This window comes from Mercenaria mercenaria, chromosome 12, assembly GCF_021730395.1.
Source record: "Mercenaria mercenaria strain notata chromosome 12, MADL_Memer_1, whole genome shotgun sequence".
NCBI lineage: Eukaryota > Metazoa > Mollusca > Bivalvia > Venerida > Veneridae > Mercenaria > Mercenaria mercenaria.
Genome location: NC_069372.1, coordinates 44100333 through 44121148, shown reverse-complemented (window position 1 = coordinate 44121148; position 20816 = coordinate 44100333). Strand labels below are relative to the sequence as shown.

The 20816-nt window shown below is 37.1% G+C and overlaps 1 protein-coding gene across 1 annotated transcript in view; it reads right to left on the bottom strand.

Moving 5' to 3' along the window:
* The window catches only part of LOC123533310 (uncharacterized), a 47697-nt gene that overhangs the window by 19600 nt on the left and 7281 nt on the right, over positions 1–20816 (bottom strand). The window contains exons 3-13 of the mRNA XM_053519908.1: positions 20668–20748; positions 18246–18365; positions 17303–17469; positions 16087–16335; positions 14779–15005; positions 13166–13424; positions 12335–12466; positions 9031–10485; positions 7073–8175; positions 1204–1522; positions 546–699 (exon numbers count right to left, since the gene is read on the bottom strand). Coding sequence (XP_053375883.1) covers positions 546–699; positions 1204–1522; positions 7073–8175; positions 9031–10485; positions 12335–12466; positions 13166–13424; positions 14779–15005; positions 16087–16335; positions 17303–17469; positions 18246–18365; positions 20668–20748 — 4266 coding nt within the window. The remainder of the gene's footprint in view (positions 1–545; positions 700–1203; positions 1523–7072; positions 8176–9030; positions 10486–12334; positions 12467–13165; positions 13425–14778; positions 15006–16086; positions 16336–17302; positions 17470–18245; positions 18366–20667; positions 20749–20816) is intronic.

The window sequence follows — 20816 nt, the reverse complement described above, 5'->3', positions numbered from 1 at the left end:
TTTAATACGTAAAAAAAAATGTTTCATCAAGAACAGCTAACATGTGATAAAACTAGAGCTATCACTGAAAGTTATGAATGTAGCCAGAGGTGAAAATATAAGATATGGTGTTGATGAGTGAAAGATATTTTGACCATGCATGTCAAACGAACAAATTTTCTTTTTGTTTCACGTTTTGACTAACTTTACCCATTTTATAGTTTCTTACCAATGAAAAATATTTTTGATATTTTGTGTGAAAAAAAAAGAAGATATATTTCAATATAATTTTGTGTTAATCCGCTGAAAAAACATTAATAATGAAAGGTACATTTATGCAATATACTTTCCAGGGGCTGTAGGAAGAGTGTGGGGGGGTGGGGTGGAGCCAGGGAGGGCAGGGCCCCTCAATAATTTTACCGATTATGGTAATTACCTTAGCAACTTTTTGACAGCATGTCAATTTTAGCTGTGACCTATTACCATGTGTGCCCCCTCCCCCATCCACCAATCTGAAATTCGTCATCATTGCAATAATTATAAATCAATACATGTGCATGGCATACCTCCCAACATGACATCTCCAGGTATATAAGTAAAGTTCATATTATTGTTGATACACTCTGTGCATGGAGAAATGCACGAGGACCGTGTTGTATCAAACATCGCTCGTACGTTACGATCCATGATGTTGATGGAAGCTCCAGCAAAGTCTGCTACCTATAAAAAAGAAAAATTATTAGAAACTTGAAAGTCATTACAATGCTATTCAGAAATAAAAAAGTTCTACTTAAACCTACAAATGTGTAGAAAACTTATTTCCACTTCCACGGATTTTTATGAATGACAAAATTACTGTGATACATGAAACATTTGAGCAGGACTAAATGTATGTATATTACTGATACTGTAAAATTTATCTATTTCGTGAGCACAAAATTTCTGGGGCATTTAACTTTGTGGTTTTGTCAAAAACAGCTATTTCCTGGGGATTTGAATTTGTGGATTTCAACATTTGAAGACAGAATAATGGAGATTTTAACTGTTTATTCAGATTTATTTTCTAGATTGACACAAGCATAAAATCCACGAAAAATCAGTCCTCTAAGAATATTGACAATTTCACAGTCTTTCAATATCTTAAAATAGATCCAAAATCTCTTACTACCGGGGTAATCAGCCCATAACTTTATAGGATTCTAAACTGTGTTTCATATAGCATACCTTTCTCATCTCGCTGCCATCAAAGAGAACAATTTCTCTGCCAGTGTTGCCCTCCTTGCCGATAAAAGAGAATGTTGTTCCACTCAGGTCATAGAAGCTGGCTTCCTTCATCTTTTGCAGCAGAATTGTATTTGTATTAGGATCTGAATGGAACTTGGCACACACACCAATATAGTTTTCCCCACACTGGATTTCTAATGTTTCATGTGCCGCACGAACAAATGTGAATACGGCATTAATGATCGGCAGAACGTAATTGTCCGTGTAAAAACTGGAGCTCGTTGTAATGTCTTTCAATGGACCGCAGTTACTGGAGTATCTGTTAACAAAAACACTTTTGCATTTAAAAAGAAATGGAGAAAACAACTTAATATCCCATTGATGAGTGTATTTAACCTTTATAAGTAATCTGTTGCACTTCATGTCAGACAGAAATTCACTTTTAAAAAATCTGAATTTTTTTCATCTTACTCTGCCAGTTTTATGAAATTTTCACTCACTGTTTCAGCCATCAGACAGGATTTACCTGGACATTCTATTCTATTTTTAGCAAGCTTATAATGCAATATGCAGGCAGTTTTCTTGAATACTTCTTAATTTATAAATGAATAAATTGTTTTCTAAGCAAAATTCTGTTGTAAATTTTTGACCCAAGAAAATGTCTATACAATTCTTCTTCAAAAATATTATAAAAACAAGGAAACCATGATGACCTTGTTTTGCTCGCCAGTCTAACAAACACGTATAGCAAGAAATTTTTCTGCCAATTTACTTTGGAAACTTGCCTGCAGATTCACAGAAGGTTCGAAGTTTTCAAAAACAGGGACAAACAAGACCTACTCCTGGTTTTATTTTGACAAATCAAAATGGTATTTAACAATTTCAGTTGCAGGTCACCCTTATGACATGTCTGTGAAATTTTATCAAAATTGAACCAGATGTTTAAAAGAAAATACCATTTGAAGATTTCTAATTTTCAGCTCAACTTCATTTTGTTCAAACTGAAAGGATAAGAATGCTTTTTTGGTTGATGGCCACCCAAGGAAACTTTCTGTGAAACTAGAGCTACTTTTGAGAAAAGCGCATGTCTCCCACAACTGCCTAATCATCTAAACACTAAGTCAGTGTTTTTATACTGTTTACCGTAGTCACAACAAATATACCTTTGAAGAGTAAAATGCCTGATTTTCAGTAATTCAAGGGCCATAATTCTGAAGTGCCTATACCAATTTTGCTAGTTATCGAACCTGGGGGAGGAATTATGGTCATACACATTTTAAGTTTGGTGAAGATCTGATGAGAAATGTTTGACTTGGAGTGCTGACAAGATGAATGGTTTTTGGTGCATGTTTGAGAATGAAGACTTCAGCATTTTTATGAGTCTAGGTGATTCATTAGTTATTGTCAAGGGCCATAATTCCGAAGTGTCTTAACCGATTTGGCTAGTTATCGAACTTGGCCAAGGTCTTATTTGCAAACACATTTTGTTCGAGTTTGGTGAAGATGGGATGAGAAATGTTTGACTTAGAGTGCAGACAAGATGAATGGTTTTTGGTGCATGTTTGAGAATGAAGACTTCAGCATTTTTATGCATCTAGGTGATTCATAAATTATTGTCAAGGGCCATAATTCCGAAGTGTTTTGGCCGATTTAGCTAGTTATCGAACTTGGCTGAGGTCTTATGGTCAAACACATTTTGTTCAAGTTTGGTGAAAATCGGATGAGAAATGTTCGACTTAGAGTGCGGACAAGATGAATGGTTTTTGGTGCATGTTTGAGAATGAAGTCTTCAGCATATTTATGCATCTAGGTGATTCATAAATTATTGTCAAGGGCCATAATTCCAAAGTGTCTTGGCCGATTTAGCTAGTTATCGAACTTGGTTGAGGTCTTATGGTCAAACACATTTTGTTTAAGTTTAGTGAAAATCGGATGAGAAATGTTCGACTTAGAGTGCGGACAAGATGAATGGTTTTTGGTGCATGTTTGAGAATGAAGTCTTCAGCATATTTATGCATCTAGGTGATTCATAAATTATTGTCAAGGGCCATAATTCCTAAGTGTCTTGGCCGATTTAGCTAGTTATCGAACTTGGTTGAGGTCTTATGGTCAAACACATTTTGTTTAAGTTTGGTGAAAATCGGATGAGAAATGTTCGACTTAAAGAGTGCGGACAAGCTTTGTGACAGACACCACACAGACAGACTGGAGTAAATCAATATGTCTCCCACACCACTGTGTGGTGGGAGACATAATTATCTTAATATCAGACCAATGGCTCAGGAGATGTTGTTTGAAGATGTTTGTTATATTTAGGTCTGGTGGTCATGTTATTTTACTTTAGGTGAATAATTGGAATAATCTTAGCAGCCAATGTAAAATCATTTTAAAACTGGGCTTACAGTTTTCAAGAAGATTTTTAAAGCTTTTACTACAAATACAGCTAATCTTGGTTAGGGTCACCAACTTCAAATCACTTGCCCGTCATCAATGTGGGTTCGAGCCTCACTCGGGGCATTGAATTCTTCATGTGAGGAAGCCATCCAGCTGGCTTACGGAAGGTCAGTGGTTCTACCCAGGTGACCGCTCATGATGAAATAATGCACAGAGGGGCACCTGGGGTCTTCCTCCATCATTAAAGCTGTAAAGTTGCCATATGACCTATCACGTGTCGGTGCAACATTAAATCCAACAAAAAAAAAAAAATTGTTTGCTCGAACTTGAAAAATTCAAACATCATCTTTCACTCAAACTCAACATATTGTCCTGGCAAAGTCTCTCTATGTTTATTGTCCTGGCAAAGTCTCTCTATGTTTATTGTCCTGGCAAAGTCTCTCTATGTTTATTGTCTAAATGTCTGAACTGCCCATAACTCAAATAAATTTTAAAGGTCCCGTTGAGATCCAGAGAACGAAGTTCAACCATACCTATAAAGAAATATGACCATGCCTCCAGGCAGCCATGTATTTGATGAATAATCTTGGTAGATGGTCATTTCAAAAAGACTATGGTAAATCATTTTATCAAACTGGCGGTACAGAAGGAGATGCTGTTTGAAGAAAAATTAATGCTGATGTCTATGGATGGTGATTAGTTTACAACAATTTAAGGTAGTTCTGCATGTTTGACAAACCGGAAGTGATGGCGTAACATCATTTATCCGGAAAACGTAGAACAAAGCCTGGATTAGGCATACACAAATGAAAATATTTTTTTATGATTTAATCGAAACCTGTGAGTAAATTTATTACAATAACACTGTTGCTAGATTTCTAAAGTTAAAATATGATATTGAAACATATGACATGTAAAAAAATCAAAATAATGTCTTAAAATTAGGATGAAATGTCCAGTTCACTTTAATCATGGTCACATATCTCAACAAGAGGGCTATGATGGCCCTATATCGCTCACCAGAGTAACCATTGCTCTTAATGATCAAGTTTTGACATAGATCACATTGGCATACACTTAAAATATCATCAGGATAAATATTTTCTTGCAACAGTCCCTTTTGACCAATGGGTCTACTAGTCAGGGCCAATCTCCGTACTAAGTTTGAGGGTCCTAGGCTCAAATGCTGTGTTTTGTACTAGCATGACTATTCTTTACCCTGGAAGATTAAAATAACATTTAAAACTAACCTCATTAGATGCTGCTGAGGTATTTTTATTTACATGAAATAAAGGGAGGTAATTCATAAATTCAGTCAAAAGTTATCTACCCTGATTGTCCGAGTCCATCTGATGACATAATGACATTTCAAATCAGTATCTTTATTGCTTACTGAGATACACCCATTTTAATTTGAAACTAGAATTTGTCTGTAGCACACAGGGTGTGCCCCCATTGTTACATTTGTCACAAATAAGAGGCAATAATTCGAATGTTTGCAGTCTTAATGGGGTATAGCCTCAACAAACATTTTATGAAAAGGATTCATTATTCTAGGCTGTATACTTTTTGAACTATGGGTATCACAAACAAAAAATCCACTATTTTTCAAGGGCCATAACTCTGTAATAAATGCCAAGATTCTCAAGAAGAATGCCAAGTGTGCAAGGATACATCATGATAAAGACTCAAGCAAGGTTTCATGAATTTACATCAAATACTTTTTGAGCTAGGAACATAGTTAAGTGAAAATGTGCATTTTTTTTACTATTTCAGGGGCCATACCTTTAACAAAAGGGTCATGATGACCCTGGATCGCTCACCTGAGAAATATGAGCTACATGTTTCAAATGTCAAACTGATGATTTTTAGAAATTTTTTGGAAGATTTTCCGATGTACAATCAAGTAACTCCTGGGGCAGGGCCAATTTTATCCTGGGGGTCATGATTTCAACAAAGTTTGTAGAGGTCCACTAGGCAATGCTACATGTCAAATATCTAAGACCTAGGCCTTCTGGTTTATTTTTAGAAATTTTTTGAAGATTTTCCTATGTAAAATCAAGTGACCCCTGGGGCGGGGTCATGATTTGAACAAGTTTTGTAGAGGTCCACTAAGCAATGCTACAAGTCAAATATCTAAGCTCTAGGCTTCTTGTTTTTGAGAAGAAGATTTTTTAAGGTTTTCCTATGTAAAATCAAGTGACCCCTGGGGCGGGGTCAATTTTGACCCTGGGGTCATGATTTGAAAAAATTTGGTAGAGGTCCATTAGGCAATGCTTCACACCAAATATCTAAGCTCTAGGGCTTCTGGTTTTTGAAAAGAAGATTTTTAAAGTTTTTCCTTTCAGTTGCCTTGGCAACCAGAGTTCTGCATGGAATTCAGTTCTTTGAACAATTTTTAAAGAGGACCATGCATGGAACATCCCTGTGAAGTTTCATCAAAATTGGCCAGGTGGTTTAGGAGGAGGTGTTGTTTAAAGGAAAGTGTGGACAGACGGAAGGACGATGGACGCTCGGACGGACGGACGCTCGGACGGACGGACGCCAGACGGTGAGCGATCACAATAGCTAACCCTGAGCACTGTGTTCAGGTGAGCTAAAAATAAGAGGTGTGCAAGTTTATATCCTGATAAAGACTTATGCAGGTTTTCAACCATTTATATTAAATACTTCTTGAGCTAGGTGTGTCACAAGGTGAAAATGTGCATTTTTGACTATTTCAGGGGCCATAACTCTGAAAATAGGGGGCAGACCATAATGAAAAATAGGAGGTGCGCAGGTTCATATCATGATTAAGACTCATGCAAGGTTTCATGAATCTATATCAAATACTTTTTGAGCTAGGCGTGTCACAAGGTGAAAATGTGCAGTTTTGACTATTTCAGGGGCCATAACTCTGAAAATAGGGAGCATAGCCAGACAAAAAATAGGAGGTGTGCAAGGCCATATCATGATAAAGACTCATGCAAGGTTTCATGAATCTATATCAAATACTTTTTGAGCTAGGCGTGTCACTAGGTGAAAATGTGCATTTTTGACTATTTCAGGGGCCATAACCCTAAAAATAGGGGGCGGAGCAAGACGAAAAATAGGAGGTGCTCAAGTTCATATCATGATAAAGATGCATGCAAGGTCTTATCAATTTGTATCAAATACTTTTTGAGCTGGGCGCGTCACGAACTTTGGACGGACAGACGGACACACACACGGACAAGACCGAATCTATATGCCCCCACCACTCATGGGGGGCTCTACCTACTGAGCTAAGCGGGCGGGTCGAAAGTGCCAACTGAGTGGGCCAATAATGGCTTGACTCATTTTATAAGGAAATCTGTGTGGATATATACACTCCATACAATTTTGTCACATGGCATGAACTCCAGACAGTACTGTTTTAATAGCTAACATGCTAAAATTTCAACAAGTTACAATCAGTTTCTGTGTTAACATATTTTAGTGTTATCTTGATACGTACCTATATTCCCCGGGCAAGTTGCACTGGAACATGTTCATATAGTATGCTCTCCAGTAAGGATGCTCATCCGAATACCAACTTGAATTCATACTGAGGGCACTTAAATAATCTTTGTACAATTCCAGAGTATTTGTCTTCATTCTTAGGGCAAGTACGTTCTTGGCATCCATTCCTCGTGCGTTAAACACCAACGGATATGGTTCAGGGGAGATAACAACCAATTTGTCACCATTAGGGTCCCTTCCCCTGGCTGCGAGGAATAGGTCCATATCAGAATAACCAAGGTAAGTAATGACAACGTGAGTTGGTTGAGAAATGAGATCATCTACAATGTTGTCAATATCTCCAGCGTCCATTTCAACCATTGTGATGATGCAAATCCCCTCCTGCATAGCTACCGATTTAAAAGTGTTCATTCCTTCACGCCCAAAGCTGTTTGCCGAGTAAAGGACAGAGACATACTGCAGTCCAAGAGATTTTGTTAAAACTGCCAATGCACTCGCTATGGTACTATCACCTTGTATGGTCCTTAAAAATGTTGGGTATTCTTCATCATTAAGAAATCTATTTGTTGTCGCCATTGGGCTTATCACTGGCAGGTTTAAATCGTTGAAGAAATCTTTCATTTCCTCTGTTACCAGTGTATTATCCGTCAACCATCCTCGTATGGAATTCAGATTCGGCCTTGGCTCAGTATTTCCGAGTATCCCAGAATACAATGCTGACGGAATACCATATGCTCTGGCAGCACTGTTACAGTGATCTATAAGAAGACCTCCAACTTTAACATTATTCAATTGAACTGGACCATTACCACTGTTTACCAAATCCAAAGCATAAGTAACAGCTAAGGATGACTGCATACCATTGGTCAATCTCAAATCGCCACACAGGAATGGATCAACGCCTGGGTTTTTGAGAGCAAAGTTGATGCCAAGTCGAAGATCAGCATCATCAGTGATCATTCTGAATGGGTTATCCTGAACAAGGTAGACACACTCGATACAACGCGTGGCACAAGAGGATCTGAAAGCTGAGGGTAGAGAGATTGGATTTGTAAAGTCAAGCTGCAGCTTGGAGTCTTCTGTGTCAAATGCACCAATCTATAAAATATATAAACAATTTGCACTGTTTAATCTCTAATCTATATAAAATACAAGCAAATCACACTGTTTAAGCTCTAATCTATGACTTTTGAAATAAACAAATCACATTCATTGTTCAATCTCTAATTCTATATAATACTGTAAAATCATTAAATTTCGTGGGCATGAAATTTCGTGGTTTTGGTCAAAACAGCAATTTCATGGGGATATGAATTCGTGGATTTCAGCTTTTGAACACGAAATGAATGGGAATTTTACTTGTTCGTTGGGATTAAATTTCGTGGATTGACTCAACCACGAAAATTAGTCCCCCATGAATATTAATGATTTCACAGTATAAAAAAAACTCGTACTGTTTAATCTCTAATCTAATTTAATTTAGTTCTTTTTAAAATCAATCTGAACAATTGTCAGTCATTCATGTAACATTAAATTGCAAGTTATAACAAAAAGAAAATCTGGCACAAATTCAAATAATTCTTGATCTGTAATTTGTAATCTTTTCTGTAGTAAAGAAGATTTTTTATTGAAGTGTGAATAGATAGTCAAAAGGAAGAAATGAACATCTTAAAGAAAAAACTAAAAATAATATTCTTATACTATTTTTCTGGTAAGCATTTTCAGTTTCCAATGTAACAAATTTCAGCATTTTCTTAAATGAGTTAAAATCTTTTTAATAAAAAGTGGCTTTTACAACAGTTTTCAGTAAGAGAAATTTTTGTTTGCCTCAAAAATGATGGACTAACAAAGACACTCATTTTGTAAATACAGCAGAAAAGAAATTTTGGAAAATTTTGAAAACAATTTAACATCAAAATAACTTCTGACTTGAGCAAAACTAAACAAACTTACCCTGACATATTGCCCTGCAGTGAAACTATAGAACTCGAAGTTGGACAGACCTTCACCCATCTTCATTTTAAACTGATAACCATCCAGTAGGTATTCGGAACTTCGAAGGTATTCTAATATCTTTTCCTTAACGTCAGCACTAGTTCGAAACTGCCAGCAAAGTCCGTTATAATTTCTTGTACCGTCTCCACAATAATCTCTGATAGTCTCATCAACGGCACGTGCTGCAGCATAAGTGGCAGCAATCATGAATGGAGCGTATGACGATTCTTCATACCTCGGAGCTTGAGTTATTGGGATATTTGGGTTACATTCGTTGGTATACATTCCTCTATTGCTGGCATCCAGGTAGCAACTAAATGCGTACTGGTACCACTCAGCAAGAAACGGCATTTCTTTCATGGTATCAGGATCAGTTGGGTTCAAAGTGCCTAACCACTGACGGAACTGAGTGATCTGTGGTGGGGTGATATCAAGGGTGATACTTCCTTCAGCAACTGATTCATAGCCGTTTACAACTGACATTCTTCGTCCCCATGTTTCTGTGCCAATAAAAACAAATTTACCTTGAAGACCCTGTTCCTGAATGGCCTTTAAAATCATACGGTAGTCACTGCTATCAACGACAGCAACAACAGCTCGTGCATCGGGCTTCTCATTCAATTTATTAACAATCGTATCAATACTTCCATCTCTGCCAATTTCGTGACTTGCAGCAACGCAAATAGATCGTTTAGCACCCTCACTTTTGATCAGTTGATATCCTGAACTGCCGTATGCATCACCGCTATAAACAACCTGTATGTAGTTCCAATCCATCCTCTTTAACATTAAAACAATAGCTAGCATCTGTTGGTAGTCTGATGGAATAGCACGTGAGAATGTTGGAAAAAGAACTCTGTCAAGTAAATAAACACTTGTAGCAGACGACTCTATGTATGGCATATCGTAACGACTTAACATTGAAGCCATTGAGATAGCTTCTGTACTATCCAACTCTCCAACGACAGTTTTCACCAAATTTGGGTCAACATTTGCAACAATATGACGTCCGCCAAGGAGATTATTCATGAGCAGACGTCCAGTTTCTCCGTTATCGCACATGTCAACAATCAATGAGCCAAGCTCAACACCATTCAAAATTCCTGGAAAAACCTGTTTCACCTGTTTGATTGCATATCTAAATGCAGCAACATTCAATGCGTGAGTAGGTTTTAGTGCACCGCAAAGAAGAACTTCTGAACCTTGAGAATGTATGTCAAACAGTCCACTGAGTACGATATCTCCTGGTGCATATGTGAAGTGAACCATTGGTCGATGTACCACACAGTTTCTGCATCCTGCTTTAGGGCAGGGTGATGTTGGAAGAGATGGCAAAACTGAAGATCGATCTGCACTGTACATGAACACTTCTGAGGCAGCCAAGTTCAGCACATTGTCAACGAAACTTCCAACCTGAAAAATATAGTTACGGTATGTCATTGTCTGTCTAAATGTTTTCTATTATAAAATTCTGGGTATGTCCAACAGTCCAACATCAGAATATAGCAAATTAACTTTGCACCTAACAAATAAAGTTTTATAACGTAAATTTTAGGGGATTATAGTTCGTGTATTCTGAAACCACTCAAAAATAGTTCTGACAGACCTTCTGCAACATCTATGACATTTTAATTCAAAGAAACTGACGTTAACCACATGTAAAATTAGATATATTCAAGTCTTAAATGAAAGGTAAAATTTTGCATCATTAAAATTTTTAAATTTTACTAAAATATGGTCACAGACAGATGAAGTGGAGCAATGCTTGCTGGAATATTGACGACTCAAGCACCGGGGCTGTCTAGAGCAAATCATGCAGTCTGCGGCCATTTTCTCTACACTTCTTATGTTTGGATTGCTTAAAAATCCTGGATAATTCAAATACTTTGCTCATCTACTTGAAAATTGTAGTTGTTGTGTTGTACTGTAAAACATTCTATGACATGATTATTAACAGATGCAGAGTCTTTTAACCTTTAGCTTGCTGGCGCCAACTGATTTTGCCTTTGCAACCAGTGCAGACCAAGATCAGCCCACACAGACGAGCATAGTCTGCACTGTTCACTTTTCAGACAGTAAATTTTCAGTGATCAACCCTTTGAATAATAAATGGTTCTGCCCAAATTGAAAAACAGACCAGACCGTTTTAGAAATTTAGCAGGTTAAGGTATTTGTACACAGATGAAAATTTCGAATATTGTAATTTCAGCAGAATTTTTCTTCAAATGTATAGTTCAACATCTGTATGGCAACAAATGCGATTTGCTTCTTGTAAAGTCCAGGATTTTGCTCTATAGAAGTTAATTCACCAAGAAATCTATTTAGTCAGGAAAAACAGGCTTTGTAAGGAGGTAGTTTCCATCAGAAATTTTTTCCCTGACACTATACTTAAGAAATAATAAGTTCCCAAACGTGGTTTATCGTAGAATAACCAGAGTTTTTAGTTCTTTTGCGCAAGAATATATCACGAAGGCCGTAGGCCTGAGTGATATATTGTTTCGCATAAGAATGAAAACCTCGGGTTATTCTACGATAAATCACACTTGGGAATTTATTATTTCGATTCTAACACAACACACTAGTATCAACAATGTTAGAAAAAATGGTACCGGTAACTACTTTTCACGACCGTGCTACGCGTCTGGATCGGATGACGTCATTGCACGCGAGTGGTTTATTGCAGAATAATCCGAGATAGATTTTGCTCTATATGTATGTAGGTTATTTGCTAGTCGTGTTAGAATATATGTCTAACAGTAGTTTATATTGATTTATTTTAGCCTGACCATGATTAAATCTGTTTTGAATGACTGCTGAGTCAGCTTCCTGGAAATCTGTACTGGTGTCATGTGAAAAGGTGCGGCCATGATCTAAGTTGAGCACAACCTCAGGGACTCGGGGTAGAGTGGTCAATACCTTAACTACCAGACCACTGTGCTCATTTAAGACTGAGTAGTGACAATGAATGTGATGCCAGGTACAGGTACGAAATATTTGCATGTACACCAATGCAGGATGCTGTTTTCATTTACTGTTTGAAAAACATTTCAGGTGCTGACACTTTGCAATACAGTAACACTTGGCAAACATCTACATCTTGTTAGTTACATCTATATACATGTACTAAAGGCCGTTTTATAAAGAACAATCATAAGCATATTCTGTGATGATTTTGTTTTCAGCTGTTGACAATTTAATAATAATGAAAGTTACGATTTAAACGAAATATTTCAGAATATTCTAGTCATAGGAAGAACCTTACATTTTTGTGAGCAAACAGTCCTGATGGCTGGTTGTTGTAATTCCAGAATGTGTGACCTAATGTGTAGAAATCTCCGTTTGAGTCAAACTTCACTCGCAGCCCTCGTAAACTGTTGATATTCACTTCATTCAGCTGTAAAACAGTTTTTAAAAATGTAATAAGAGCCATGCCATGGGAAAACCAACATAGTGGGTGTGCGACCAGCATGGATCCAGACCAGCCTGCGCATCCGCGCAGTCTGGTCAGGATCCTTGCTGTTCGCTTTCAAAGTCTATTGTAATTAGAGAAACTGTTAGCGAACAGCATGGATCCTGACCAGACTGCGCGGATGCGCAGGCTGGTCTGGATCCATGCTGGTCGCAAAGCCACTATGTTGGTTTTCCCATGGCACGGCTCAATTAATATCTTTATGAAACAGAAATCCTACTAAATTCTAAAATCAGTAAGGTATATTTAACACTAGTTAAAATGCACTTTTAATGTATATAGTCAGAATTGTAACTGGCTGTTTTCTCATGAAATCATGAAAAGTGACGTAAGTTTCTACATATAGAAGAGATGTCACAAATCTGATATTAAATCTTACCTCATGAACAACAAATTATGTGAAATACATTATTGACTAAATAATTTATGGGGTAGAAGCACAACAAATCTTTTTCTTTTTTTTTGTTTGAGTTGCACTGACACATTTTATACCTTTAAATTCAAAATTCATTTTTGACTCTTTTCGTTATTTTACGAGCTCAATTTCTTAATGATAAGCACATGTATTTGTGCATACTGTAATTCTAAGACCTGTAACCATTCTGTAAAGACATTCACACTTACATCCAGATCCACATCAGAAAGATAGTTATGAAACTGCTGTGGGGTCATCTGTCTGAGCCCGAGACACATCCCTGCAGCATTTCCACAAGTCTGTGAATGTGCTGTCCTCAAAGCTTTAGCATAGGCATAAACGGCCTTGATTGTGGAATCGACAGCTGCATATCTCGTGTTGATTGCAAGACGTTTCTGTGCAGCAGTTTTTAATGTGCAGTCTGATAAACTAGAGTATGGAGCATAATTAACTCCTTGCAGACGGCACCTGAAAAAATAATTTCAATGGTCAATTTACTCTTCTTTTGCATAAGGCCGTAATTAAAAAATTGTTTGTTTGCAGTGATGCAACCCAAAGTTTTTTGTGTGTTTAGGTAGGATTTTTTTTTTGTATATAATCATATTGGGGGAAAAAATTTATCTGACTGGCCAGAAAAAAAAGGTTGGGTTGAGGTGATTTTCATGGTAAGGTCCTGTTACTGCAAACAAATGTTTTTTTTTTAATGATAGCCTAACTAATGAAATATTTCTAAAATTTATCAAAATTGAAGAAATGTATCACTGTCACATATACTATGGTAGACCTGTAATAACAACTGATATTTTCTGTTTGATAACACATTCTCCATATTTAATTTCGCATTCTCCTGTTGCTAATTGACAAAGAATATTCTGTTAAATTGCTGAAGATGTCAAAACAGCATATGATGATCAATCTTCATGTCACTGCCAGTCCACTACCTTAAGGGTTTTATTTATGCTTTTTTAAAAATCCAGGGCTAAATCTTTAAAATTAAGAGTGAGTGAGTGAGTTTGATTTACGGAAAACAGACACAAAATGGTCATATATCACAGAGAAGAAGTTATGTCGAAAATGCCAAGTTAAAATTAAGAAGTTCTTCATTACAAGACTTACATGAAAACTAGCTTTTACTTGGCAGGAAAATGTTAACCCTTAGCCTGCTGGTAGCAAACGATTTTGCCTTTGCAACCCGTGCAGACCAAGATGATCATGGTCTGCACTGTTCGCTATTCAGTCAGTAAATTTTTAGTAAACACCCCTTTAAATAAGAAGTGATGCTGCCCAAATGGAAAGATGGACTAGTCCATTTTAGAAATATAGCAAGAGAATGTTAAGAATACCAATCTAAAGGTAGTCTCCATCTCCAGGTGAGACATGTACTCTACCTCTGATACATGTAGGTAAGTTGTAAGTTACTTGCAAGAAAAAATAAGCATTTGTACAGAATTCTGTTTTTTATTTGTTCCATTTGAAACTGTACAGACATGTTTCAAGTGAAATGGTTACTTTTTGTTATTTAATGGTTGAGAAGACTTTAGGTGCTCTTCCAGGCATTATTTCAAGCATTAGCAGGCAACTGGAAAGTACCTTTCTGCATGCCAGCTTGATGGCTTATTCACAATCCGAGCAAGGGCCAAACCCAAAGAGGTTAGAGGCAAGTAATATGAAGTAAGCAACATTAACCACTTGTCCCCATGCAGAATCCTAAGACACTGTGTAAGGCAACATAAAACCATGACTGAAAATGGAAAAAGCCTTCAGATCTGAATAAAACAATCAAACAAGTAAAACAGAGAAAATAAAAAGGGAGATTACTCACTGAAACAAGGACATGAACCAATCACGGTACCAAGGATTTTCTACTGGTGGAGTGTTCTCATTTATATTTGTGAAGTAGTCGAAAAACTCAGTCACTTCCGTAAATTCTGGTTGAACAAATACAGACCCTCGGATTTTACGTGGAAATATTTGCGCGTTCATGTTGATCTCCGACAACATCCACTGTATGTTTCCAGCTCCTGGAACCTGATCTACAGCGTCTAATGCCTGTAATAAAATATCGGTACAATTCCTTTAATTCATTTTGTTTTTATTGTGGTTTGAAGTCACAATGACACAATTTAGGTCGCATGTCAACTTTCCAGTTTTAAATGGTGACAATGGACACACCACCTGGCTTTAACTAAGACACAGGAAGTATCTAGAGTACAACTGCCAACCATCATAACAAACACATAAAATTATTAACAACTACAAATTCTTTTTTATCAGTTTTAAACCATACTGAATTTTTTACAGTGAAAATTTAGTTGTTGTTTTTTTCAGCCATAGAAAACCTGTATCAAACTCTTACTTTTGACAGAACTGAATTGCACATAGAATAGAAACAAGAACAGTAAGATAATCACTGCAAACACTTTTGCATCCATTCTGACCAGCAGTTACTGAGATAACAGATTCAATTCATTTACACTAGTAGTTTAATACTGAGATACCAGCTTCAATACAAAAATTCACAAAAAAAATGCTAAGTCTACAAAGGGGCATAACTTCATTAAAAAGAAAAGAGTTGTGGAACCTGAACAATGCTTGTCAGATCATCACTGTGATCTTAATTCAAAATAATACTTCAACTGACTAAGACCAAACATAAATTCTTTTCAGTTAAATATTAAAACATTTATTATCCTGATGAAGGTCACTCTAGACTGAAACTAGTTGATGCAAAGCATCTCTAGTTAGTGTTTGTTAAACTTTTTTTTGTTTAATTGTTTTAGGTTGAATGCCATTTTTCAACAGTATTTCAATTATTTAATGGTGGACAGTTAACCTAATCAGTGTTCCTGGATCCTGTATCAGTACAAACCTGTTCTCCACAAGTAACTGCCCCCAAATGAATCAGAGGTGGAGAACTACCGGTAATCATTTTAGACACAAAGTCTTTTATCAAATCGTCAACCCAGGATTGAACTTATGACCCTGTGATCTGTAGATCTGCGCTCTCTCTATTCAGCTAAGCGGCACTTTATTACCCACTCTAGTATTGTTGTAACTTAATACTTAAGCAGACACAAGTTTGTGATATTCATTTCCATAATCACTGAACTCATAAATAAACAAAACATACCTTCATGGTAGTTTCATGATCGGCGAAGATGACAGCACCATTTACGTCATAAGTTCCAATATCTTGAAGTCTTTCTAGATAATCGCCAATATTTTGATTTTCGGGAAGTGCCACTGACAGCACTACACAGACATCCTGCATCTGAGATTGGCGAACCATCTCGTTCATTGCGGAAGTACCGTAATAATTATCTGCATAGACAAGAACAATCCTTTCCCAACTCATCACCTTCATAGCTTCCATCATTGCCTGTAAAATAAAAGTAATATTTTATCAATACATGTATGTACCAAAATATTTTAACAATATTTGTACTAAAACTCAAAGCTTCTGGTTTTTGTTATCAACTTTGTTTTTTTTTTCAATGTCAAAGAATTTGATACATTTTTTTTAATCAACTGTTTATTGATTCAATATGAAAATAGATATTGGAAGTTCCATCAGGCTTCAATTTTAAGTTAAAAATGGATAAAGCTGCTATCCAAATAGAAGTAATACATAATTACATGGTTAGATAAACATAACTTTCCATATTATACATGAACATCTACAGGTAGGGCCATAAAGGGAGGACATCATAAACAATGGATTCAGAAACATTTTTTAACATAATGTTATTATTAAATCAATATTCAAGCCTTTGTCAAATATATGAGAAAACAATTACTGAAAATAGGATTTAACAAGAAATAGATATATTTTCCAGTTCAGCATATTTTAACACTTTTTCAGTCATATTAATGGCAAGTCTTCTTGTAGCAGTCAGCTACCTCACACCACAGACCCATGGCCTGATACCCCATCCACTCACACTGCCAGTATACCGACACCAGGCCAACCAGTCCTTGAGCTATCCTCTTTATGCTTTATGCTGAGCACCATTTGAGGAAGCTAATAAGGCCTTGAAATCACTGAGCCACTGTTTCACAACCATATTAACCAAATAAACAGTTGAGCCGTGCCATGAGAAAACCAACATAGTGGGTATGCGACCAGCATGGATCCAGACCAGCCTGCGCATCCGTGCAGTCTGGTCAGGCTCCATGTTGTTCGCTTTTAAAGCCTATTGGAATTGGAGAAACTGTTAGCGAACAGCATGGATCCTGACCAGACTGCGCGGATGCGCAGGCTGGTCTGGATCCATGCTGGTCGCACACCCACTATGTTGGTTTTCCCATGGCACGGCTCAGTTGCATATATCATACAAACACCCTACCCTGACTTGTTCTGCTGCAGACATTCCTGTCCTCATGAAATATGGAAAGCGAGTTTTGTCGCTGAGTTCCGGTGCGCCGGCACTAGGAGAGATCATGGATGCCGGAAATTTCCCTGTCAGTTCTGCAATGGGGGCTGTTGTCTGGCTTGTAAATGCTCCCAAAATACCTAATGTTGAAAACATTCTAGAATTATTAACATAGTATCAACTGTAGGAAGATAAGAAGGGTGTACATGTGAGCTGTTTCATTGTACCATTATTATCATTGTATTCATGGATTTCATGGTTGCGTGAAAATAAACCCAAACGAACATACAAAAAATTCCCTTTCATGTCATCTTAAAAAAAACTGAAACCCAAGCCATTGGCAAAATGGCAGAAACCACTAAATTTTAAATTAACAAAATGAAATGAATTTACAGCATTCCATGCATGTCTGTAATTTGTTTCTAGACAGGAGATCACCTGGCTGCCTAACCCTAACCTTGCTAAATTTCTATAATGAACTTGTCCATCTTTCAATTTGGACAGTACCATTTACTGATAAAAGGGGTGTTTACTAAAAAGATACTGACTGACTGGCGAACAGTGCAGATCTTGATCAGATTGCATGGATGTGCAGGCTGATCATGATCTACACTGTTCGCACAGATTCAATTGTGTCCAGCATGATAAGGGCTAATATTAGAGCAGATTCTGTTCAGATCTTTACTTTTTGCATTGTACAGGGAATCACCACTCACTCTTGCATTATTTGCTTGAGCTCTTAGGTTAATTCAAGCAGTTTCTGTGATCATGGTAGTTTTTTTTCATGATGAGCTATATTTGTGTCGCTCGGCTACCTAGATAATATGAGCATTTTGATCATTTCACTGACCTCAATGATCGTTGTTTTTACTGTATTTCAATTTACATTTTTCAAAACGTAAGGTCAATGACTTACCTAAGTTATACTTATTTGTTGCATTACAGTACATGCTAGAAGTGGAGTATTGTGGGTAGAAGTCATTGACAGCAGCAATGGCACGGTCCGGAGACCTGCAGACATCGTAGGCTCTCATTCCTGGAGACAAAAACAATAAAACATTAAAAATAACAATAATTAGATTAGTCATTTCCCCCCCCCCCCCCAACAAGAGTGTTCAACTTAAAAATAATGTATAGAAAAACCATGTTTTAACATTATTAATACACGGAGGTTATGCGTCCACTGAATAATTTCACGAGGGTGTAGCACGAGTGAATTATTCTGCTGATGTATAACAGATCTGAGTGTATTAATTTAAGTAAAACAATTTTTCTAAACATTATTTTGTTTCTAATATGCCTATTATATAAAACAGTAGAACAATATAGTAGTGCTCTTTCTTGGTCATTGCACGTTAATGTGACGTCATTTAAGCCTAAACGTGTTTTAACAGACACAAGCATATTGGAATATAATATGTTGCCTAATTGTGATTTGTTTTCCTGTATTTTTCCTGTATTTTTCACCAGCTGAGCTAATTTTCAACAGTATTACATCTTATAAAAGTGGTCGGTTCTGTCAAATAATGATCAAGAACAAAGCTGTCCCCTGGAATCAAACTAGTAACTTCTCCATTCATAGACTTGTACATTACACACTGAGCAAAGTGGGGCCGGTACTGTCAGAATGAGCTGCTCATGCAATGATTCACAATGGTTGAGTAAATACAAACTTTCGTAACCCTTAGAAGCAATAAATGAACAGATGTTACAGTAATGATCAATTTAAAATAGATAACTAGAAAATGCTATTGTAAAAAAAGCGCATGTCTCCCCCAATGCAAAGTCCTATAGGCAAGAAGTCAATAGAGGTCAGGAGTGAAAGTCAAAGAGACACTGATGGTTGGCTGCAATAGGGATCATCTACTTGGCATGTCCAGTCATCCCGCTAAATTTCAACACTCTTGGCCTAGTGGTTCTCAAGCCACTGTTCAGGTTCCTGTGACCTTGACCTTTGATCAAGTGACCTCAAAATAAATAGGGGTCATCTACTCTGCATGTCCAATCATCCTATTAAGTTTCAACATTGTAGGTCAAGTGGTTCTCAAGTTATTTCCAAAAAATGATTTTACATGAACAGGCCACGGTGACCTTGACCTTTAATAGACTGACCCCAAAATCAATAGGGGTCATCTACTCTGCATGTTCAATCATCCTATGAAGTTTCAACATTCTGGGTCAAGTGGTTCTCAAGTTATTGATCGGAAATGGTTATCAATGTTCAGGCCCCTGTGACCTTGACCTTTAACAGAGTGACCCCAAAAACAATAGGGGTCATTTACTCTGCATGAACAATCATCCTATGACGTTTCAACATTCTGGGTCGAGAGGTTCTTAAGTTATTGATTGGAAATGGTTTTCCATGTTCAGGCCCCTGTGACCTTGACCTTTAACAGAGTGACCCTAAAATCATTAGGGGTCATCTACTCTGCATGATCAATCATCCTATGAAGTTTCATCATTGTGGGTCAAGTGGTTCTCAAGTTACTGACCGGAAATGGTTTTCAATGTTCGGGCCCCTGTGACCTTGACCTTCAACAGAGTGACCCCAAAATCGTTAGGGGCCCCTGTGACCTTGACTTTTAACGGAGTGTTCCCAAAATCAATAGGGGTCATCTACTTTGCATGTACAATCATCCTATGGAGTTTCAACATTCTGGGTCAAGTGGTTCTCTAGTTATTGATTGGAAATGGTTTTCAATGTTCAATGTACCTTTGACGGAGTGACCCCAAAAACAATAGGGGTCGTCTACTCCAGCAGCCCTACAACCCTATGAAGTTTGAAGGTTCTAGGTCAAATGGTTCTCCACTTATTGCTCGGAAACAAAGTGTGACGTAAGGACGGACGGACAGGGCAAAAACAATATGTCTCCCCTAGATAATATATTACCTGTTCTGTAATATTAAACTTAAAAACAAGAGCTGTCACTAATGGTGACAAATGCTCCCACCGCAAAGCCTTGACCTTTGACCTGGTGACCCCAAAGTCAATAGGGGTCGTGTAGTCAATAAGTACTATCAGCATGTGAAGTTTGAAGGTCCTGTGTGCAGTGGTTCGCGAGTAAAGTGCCTTCATGCAAAAAGTTAACATTGTGACGAACGGACGGACAGTTGAAAACTAATATGCCTCCCTTCGGGGGCATAAAAATATTTCAGTGTTCTGACAGAAAATGAAGAAATTTTATCTCAAGTTTAATTTACAAAGTAAATTCCTGCTCAGCTACTGCCATGTATTCAACAAAAAATCAATTTTTAAACATACTGAAAGTCAAGTAAAAACTCACAGTGAAATCAGTTTTCGAGAATGAAATATTATAGACAAAAATATAAAAACCTACCCATTCTGACTCCATTTATGTAGTTTTCAGAGTTAATTTTCTGAATAGCCCACCTGGCTGCCTCGTATGAAAGCATGTCCTCTGAAAGTGATAATAACAGGGTTTTAATTTTGGCTACCTACTATCATTTGACTGCCAAATAAGCAATG